Source organism: Sus scrofa, chromosome 7, assembly GCF_000003025.6.
Source record: "Sus scrofa isolate TJ Tabasco breed Duroc chromosome 7, Sscrofa11.1, whole genome shotgun sequence".
Lineage (NCBI taxonomy): Eukaryota > Metazoa > Chordata > Mammalia > Artiodactyla > Suidae > Sus > Sus scrofa.
The window spans coordinates 20,881,216-20,887,709 of NC_010449.5; the positions used below are offsets into that span (position 1 = coordinate 20,881,216).

The following is a 6,494-nucleotide window of genomic DNA, read 5'->3' on the forward strand; positions in this document are numbered from 1 at the left end:
GAGATCCTGGGGCAGGCGGGCCAAGGTGGCTAGCCAGAAGGCGCCGCATCGTCCCGCGCACCCTGCAGCAGGCCATCCCCAACGAGGAGGTCAATAACCTGAGCTGCGTGACCATGGCGCAAGGGCGGTGTCCAGCCCAACATCCAAACAACCAAAGTAGAACAAGAGTCACAAGGCCGATGGCAAGAAAAGGGTTGAGAACACTATCCCGGCGCTGAGTATCTTTAGGCTCTTTTCCGAGCCATTTAGCGCTCAAAAGTTCCGCGCGCGCCCCCTGGCGCATTAAGTCTCAGCCAATCACATAAAAGCGGCAAGTTTAAAAAAGAATTCACCGAAAAACATTAGGTCCAGCCCTTTTACCTGAAAGCAGTGGGTGGCTCTGAAAAGAGCCTTTAGGTTTGCAAAGCAGGAGGTCCCGCCACAATTTTACTTCTTCTTGGAGACGGCTTTCTTGGCCTTTGTAGCCTTGGGTTTTGCGGCTTTAGGCTTGGCTGCCTTGGGCTTGGGGGCTTTGGCCTTGGCCGGGCTCTTAGCAGCCTTTTTCGGCTTGGCTGCCTTCGCCTTCTTCGGGCTCTTGGCCACCTTCTTGGTGCCAGCTGCCGCTGCCGGCTTCTTGGCTTTCTTGGGGGTCTTCTTGGCGGTCTTCTTTGGGGTGGCTGCTCCGGTAGCCTTCTTGGGCTTCTTGGTTGCCCCAACAGACTTCTTAGGCTTAGCTGCTCCCGCTTTCTTAGCTTTGGGCTTGGCTTCCCCGGTGGCCGCCTTCTTGTTGAGTTTGAAGGAGCCCGAAGCGCCAGTGCCTTTAGTCTGCACCAGGGTGCCCTTGCTCACCAAGCTTTTAAGCCCCAGCTTGATTCGGCTGTTGTTCTTTTCCACATCGTAGCCGGCGGCAGCCAGCGCCTTCTTGAGCGCGGCCAGAGACACGCCGTTGCGCTCCTTGGAGGCGGCGACAGCCTTGGTGATGAGCTCGGACACCGGAGGCCCAGACGCTTTGCGTTTCCCAGCAGCTGCGCCCGTCTTCTTCGCCTTTTTCTTTACAGGTGTTTTCTCTGCAGGCGCGGGAGCAGCAGGAGCCACTGGAGCGGTCTCCGACATCTTTCTGACTATCCAGGAAAAGCAAAAAGTACGCTTAAACTATCAGAATGGCGTGTCCCAAGCGCCGCCGGCTGGGGGTTTATATAGAGAGTCGCTGAGTGATGATTGGTTGCCTGCTCGGTGCGCCGCACTGCTAAGAAGGGCTCCTCAGCTCTGCCGAGTGGCTGTGTTTTTTGCCCCTTAAAAAAGAAGAAAAATATAAGAAGTCTGGGCACGAAATAATTAGGGATTTGGGGGAAATTGATCCGACACGCTTCAGGCTTCATTCCTGCCTTATTTGCTGTACCTGGTTTCAAAACTGGCCCCCTGAAACTTTCCCGATTCCCCCAACTCTCTTTGAAACTTCAGTCAAATCGAGACAACTTTCAGATTTTCCTTAAAATTACTATTTCTCTCTGTTTCCTTTGCAAATCTTTCTTCCAGGGCCTTGTCATGCACATTGTTTTCTTTGCAACCCTATATAAATAAGCTCATTTTTACTCAAATATACAAGGAAAAACGGTTTTTCCGCGGGAGCAATAACACAGCTCTCCTGCAACTTGTTTGCACTAAGCCCTGGGAATTGGCACTGGGGTAGAAAATTCTACGTCCGAGATGGATAACTATTTTAGAAAAGATAGATTTTTTTTGAAAAAAGTATTTCAGTGATCAGTGTATAAACTAGTTTGGTCCCAGTATTTCAGTATTTGAAACATTTTAGGAAGGATGGGGTGTGAGGCTACTCCATTTGTGTTCTAGATAAACAGTTCCAAATCAAGTCACCAACCCTCTTTACAAATTAGTATGATGGATTTTTCAGACCTGGAATGTGCATTAAAGATCAATCATGCCATCTACAAAGACTAAAAGTGAATCATGAAGCAACAGAATAGAAATTCTACATCATTTTACCAGCTATGAGTTCAAGAACACTGTAAGATCACATGGGTTGGAATTGTAAAGTACTTATACATGCCCTGTCCATAGAATTTTTCTCTTCTAATATTTAGCATAGAATTGTGTACATATTTCCTATATTTCAAAATGTTATTTAAAATACAAATTTGACTTACTTTTTTCAATATTGCAAGGAGGGACAGAGAGATTCAGAAAGAAAAAAATTTAGATCACTTTCTGAATCTTTATAACTCTCCTTGGGGGTTTTACTAACAAAATATGAACCAGGCTGTCATAATCTAAATTAATTAGCTGGATATATTCACCTAAGCATTTGAGCAAACTTTTCATAACAAATATGACTGACTTTACTACTCTATCTCTTTGCAACACCCAGGACTAATGGAATAAGGAAAATATTGGACAATTAAGCATAAAATATCCTCCAAAGAATCAAATACTGAAATGAAACCTGATGTTTGTCAAAATAAATAAACAACAAAAGTATTTTGGTGCTATGTTTTTTCTAGTAAATACCTCTACGTCCAAAAATCTAGTTATTCTGGCCTATATTTAATGGTGATTTGATAATTTTCTCATACAATTCCGAGACAAGAATATTTACTGATGTCATCTCTCCGCATTTAACTAATTCCATAAAAATCACTTGGCTTGTTTTTAAATAGTCATTATTGGCTGGCACTGTCTCTGGGACTTGAGATCATGTTATAGACCAAATACACTCACTGCACATAAAGAGGAGAGCTTAGGAGTTCCCTGGTGGCTCCACAGGTGAGGGATCCGAAATTATCACTGCAGCATGGCCTGGCCCTGGAAATTTTTCATGCTGCAAATGTGGCCAAAAAAAGGTGGGGAGGAGCTTATAGGATTGGATCTAGAGCTTTCCAGTTTTCCCAGGACAGGCATTTTATGAGTACCTGGAAGAAGAGGTTCCTTTTCATCTTCAATAGCTTCACTGTCAATACAAATGGTAACAAACATTATATACGCCATTTTCCTTTTCAGTCCAGAGCCTAATACTATCTAGAATTCAAGATAAATTAAAACTCAGATTTTTATAAGATTACTATTGGCCATCATTATATAATATCAGGCGTTTTATAATTATTGGAATTCCTCCCTAAGATACATGTACTCAATTTAAGATAGCTGAAAAACTCTTTCTACAGCAGACATCACCATTTCTTTCTTGTGCAACTATTACTGGTTCTCATGGCTATTTAAGTTCCACATAAGTGAGATGACATTGGGGCTCAGGGCCATTTGCTTAATTGTTTACAGGTAATCTGTGCCCTTCCTGGAGAGCAATAATTGAGATATTATGTTCCCTAAAATGTTCTTCCCCAGATGTTTAGAGAAGAATGAAGCTGTGTTGTGTATAGGTTCTGTTATTGCTTGAGATCCAGGGACTGATGCTCTAACTGTAGGGTGGGCAAGGTTCTTGAAACTTGAGAAGTTTCACCTATTACTTGGTAAACTTGAGAAGTTTCACCTATTACTTGGTACCCCACCAAAAAAGTTGCATTTATTACTTATGAACTCTCTATTTGTTTATGTCCTAAAACAGTGGATTTTCTGCTAGACTAAGACATGAACTATTTTTATTTTTATAGATGAAAAATTACCTAAGAAAACTAAAGTTGCATAAGTGATGGATGTTTCACGACTTCATGTTCTCTCAATTTTGGTGTCAACCACCCATCCACCATAGTAAATACCTGTGAAAGATATAGGATGCTGCTTACCAGGGCAGTCCAGAGGGCCTGTACTTAGGTGTTCCAAAATGCCATAAATTTCAAACATTTAAGGCAAAAAATGACCATGATGAGTAAATACCAAATCTATTTATTTGCAAATAGAGTACTGTGTGACAATCTAATGTGTTAGAACAGTAATGAGAAAGCGCATCTATTTTAATTTCTGTCAGACGATCTCAGCAGAAGACACTCTCCCACTTGAAACTACTTTTTAATCACATCTATATAATTTTATTCCCTAAAAAGGATACTACTACTCTCAAACTTCCAATTTCCTCTTTTTTTTTTTTTTTTTTTTTTTTTTGCTTTTCAGGGCTGCACCCAAGGCACTTGGAAGTTTCCAGCCAGGGATCTAATCGGAGCTGCAGCTGCCAGCCTATGCCACAGCAATACTGGATCTGGATCTGAGCCACGTCTGTGACCCACACCATAGGTCACCGCAACGCCAGATCCTGGTCCCACTGAGCAAGGCCAGGTGTCAAACCCACATCCTCATGGATACTAGTCGGATTTGTTTCCATTGCACCACAATGGTAACTCCTCCCAATTTCCTTTTTACTTGTCCTTCTACATACATTCTGACTATCTGGTACACCCCAAAGTGTGTACCTGGTAATTCTACTCTACTTTAAAAATACCCCAATCCTCATTCTCAGCTATCTATGACACTCCCTTTCCCAGGCTGGGACTGGAAGTTCTTCAGAAGAAATTCTCTATCATAGTATAGCCCAATAAAACCTACTGCAATGACAGAAATGTTCTGTATCTGTATCTTTCAACAGACAGCCACTACACCTGCCCGTGGTCATTGAGCACTTAAAAAGTAGAGTGACTGAAGAAAGTCATTTTTAATTTCACTTAATTTTAATTAAATTTGAATGAACACATGTGGTAGCAGCTAACGTGAGAAAGCACAGCTCTCAAAGCATGCTTCTCAGACTTGAATGAGTACACCTCCCACCTGGAGATCTTGTTTATAATGCCATATCAAAAATTCAGTAGATTTGAGGTTGGGCCCAAAATTCTGAATGTCCATCAAGCTCTCAGGCGATGCTAATGTTGCTGGGATAGGGCTGCTCCAGCCATCACTACCAGAATGAACCTAGGAAACTGCTGGGTAGATATTAAGACCTTTCACCCAGAGTTTACTTCTTGCTCCCTTCTGCTAGACTTTGAGTTCGTTAAAAGAATGTGTGTGATCTGTCTTTGTAAACCTGACATTTGTACACCATTCTTGGCATATAGAAGACCCTAAATTGTTGAATGAATCAATCAATCAATGATTCTTGTTTGATGCCTTTCTCAAAAAGGAGAGTATGGAAGATCACAATGTCTAAATCTACAGGTAACCACACCCAAACAAAATCTCAAATCGCCTGTGACTCAAGGAAATTAATAATCTTCTGACTGCCTAAATAGTGAGTACCAGCAGACAAGGGATTTTTTTTTTTTCAATCCCCCCATAGTACATCGAAGGCACTCAATATGAATTTGTGGAATGTAAGTGCTGTCTTTCGTCTATTAAAATATCGATTAGTCTCATCTGTATGTAGAACATCAATTACCCTTTTTACTGGGACAGCATTTCAGTCTATTAGTGTAATTTTTGTTAATCCTCTTAATTTGCAGGCTTTTGTTCATCACGATGAACCCTCAATGCTTTATGGACACAGCTCTGTGGTAGGTGACAAGTAATAAGACTGAATCAAAAGGCTTCAGTTCTAACGCCAATAGTGCCACCTATTAGAACAGGATTAGGTCTTCACGCCAGAGTCTTCACCGTCACAAAGGAAATAGTGCCTTAAAAATTTGGGAACAAAGAGTGGCAATTCAGTTAATGTTGGTTCGCCTTCCTAGAGCTCTCTCCTTATCAGGAATGCTGATATCGGTGTACGTGTAAATGCTCTGTAAAATGGCAAAGTTCATTATCAGCCAAATTTAATAAGTACTGCCAGAGTTTAAGATTTACTCCTGACTCTTTTTCAGTATCTTCACATTTAAAAATAATTGTATTCCACTTTCTCTCCCTTTTGTAAACAAGTGTAGCGTTACTGCCTCCTTTTTATTAATGATAAAAGGAAGGGACCTGTACAATGAGAATTGAGAAAATCCACAGGCACGTAACTAGAGACCACAAAACCAGCAACTCTGGACCCCAACCAGGAAACAGGAAGAGGCAGAGTCACATTTCCCCGCCCCGTTCTCTTGCTAGACAATAGTAGACGCCCAGTAAGACAGAGAAGAGGAGGGGACAGAGGTCTCGTTCCCGCCCCCGCCGTTTCAGTCTCCAAAAAGGTCCGCAAAACTGCTACATAAGAGACTGCAGCTGCCGCTGAAGCTTTGTAATAGCTTAGTAACACTGTCTAGTCATGTCTGGCCGAGGCAAGGGTGGCAAAGGACTAGGTAAAGGGGGCGCCAAGCGCCACCGCAAGGTGCTGCGAGATAACATCCAGGGCATCACCAAGCCCGCCATCCGGCGCCTGGCCCGGCGTGGCGGCGTCAAGCGCATCTCCGGCCTCATCTACGAGGAGACCCGCGGGGTGCTGAAGGTGTTCCTGGAGAACGTGATCCGGGACGCCGTCACCTACACCGAGCACGCCAAGCGCAAGACCGTCACGGCCATGGACGTGGTCTACGCGCTCAAGCGCCAGGGACGCACCCTCTACGGCTTCGGCGGTTAAGCTTTCCTCTTGTTTCTGGCTAAGAAGCCCCAGCTTATTAACAAAAGGCCCTTCTCAGGGCCACCCA

General features: G+C 43.2%; 2 protein-coding genes across 2 annotated transcripts; one reads left to right on the plus strand and one right to left on the minus strand.

Annotated features, from left to right (window-relative positions):
* Positions 427-1,092, minus strand: LOC595122 (histone H1.3-like protein). Its single transcript, NM_001031792.2, is given in 1 exon segment — positions 427-1,092. A coding segment is annotated over 1 exon segment (666 nt).
* Positions 6,048-6,494, plus strand: LOC110261487 (histone H4). Its single transcript, XM_021098435.1, has one exon. The coding sequence runs from the start codon at positions 6,116-6,118 to the stop codon at positions 6,425-6,427; it is 312 nt and encodes a 103-aa protein (XP_020954094.1). The 5' UTR covers positions 6,048-6,115; the 3' UTR covers positions 6,428-6,494.

Bases quoted from the DNA above. Each gene is read 5' to 3' on its own strand.
- LOC110261487 (XM_021098435.1), top strand. From the start codon at position 6,116: ATGTCTGGCCGAGGCAAGGGTGGCAAAGGACTAGGTAAAGGGGGCGCC.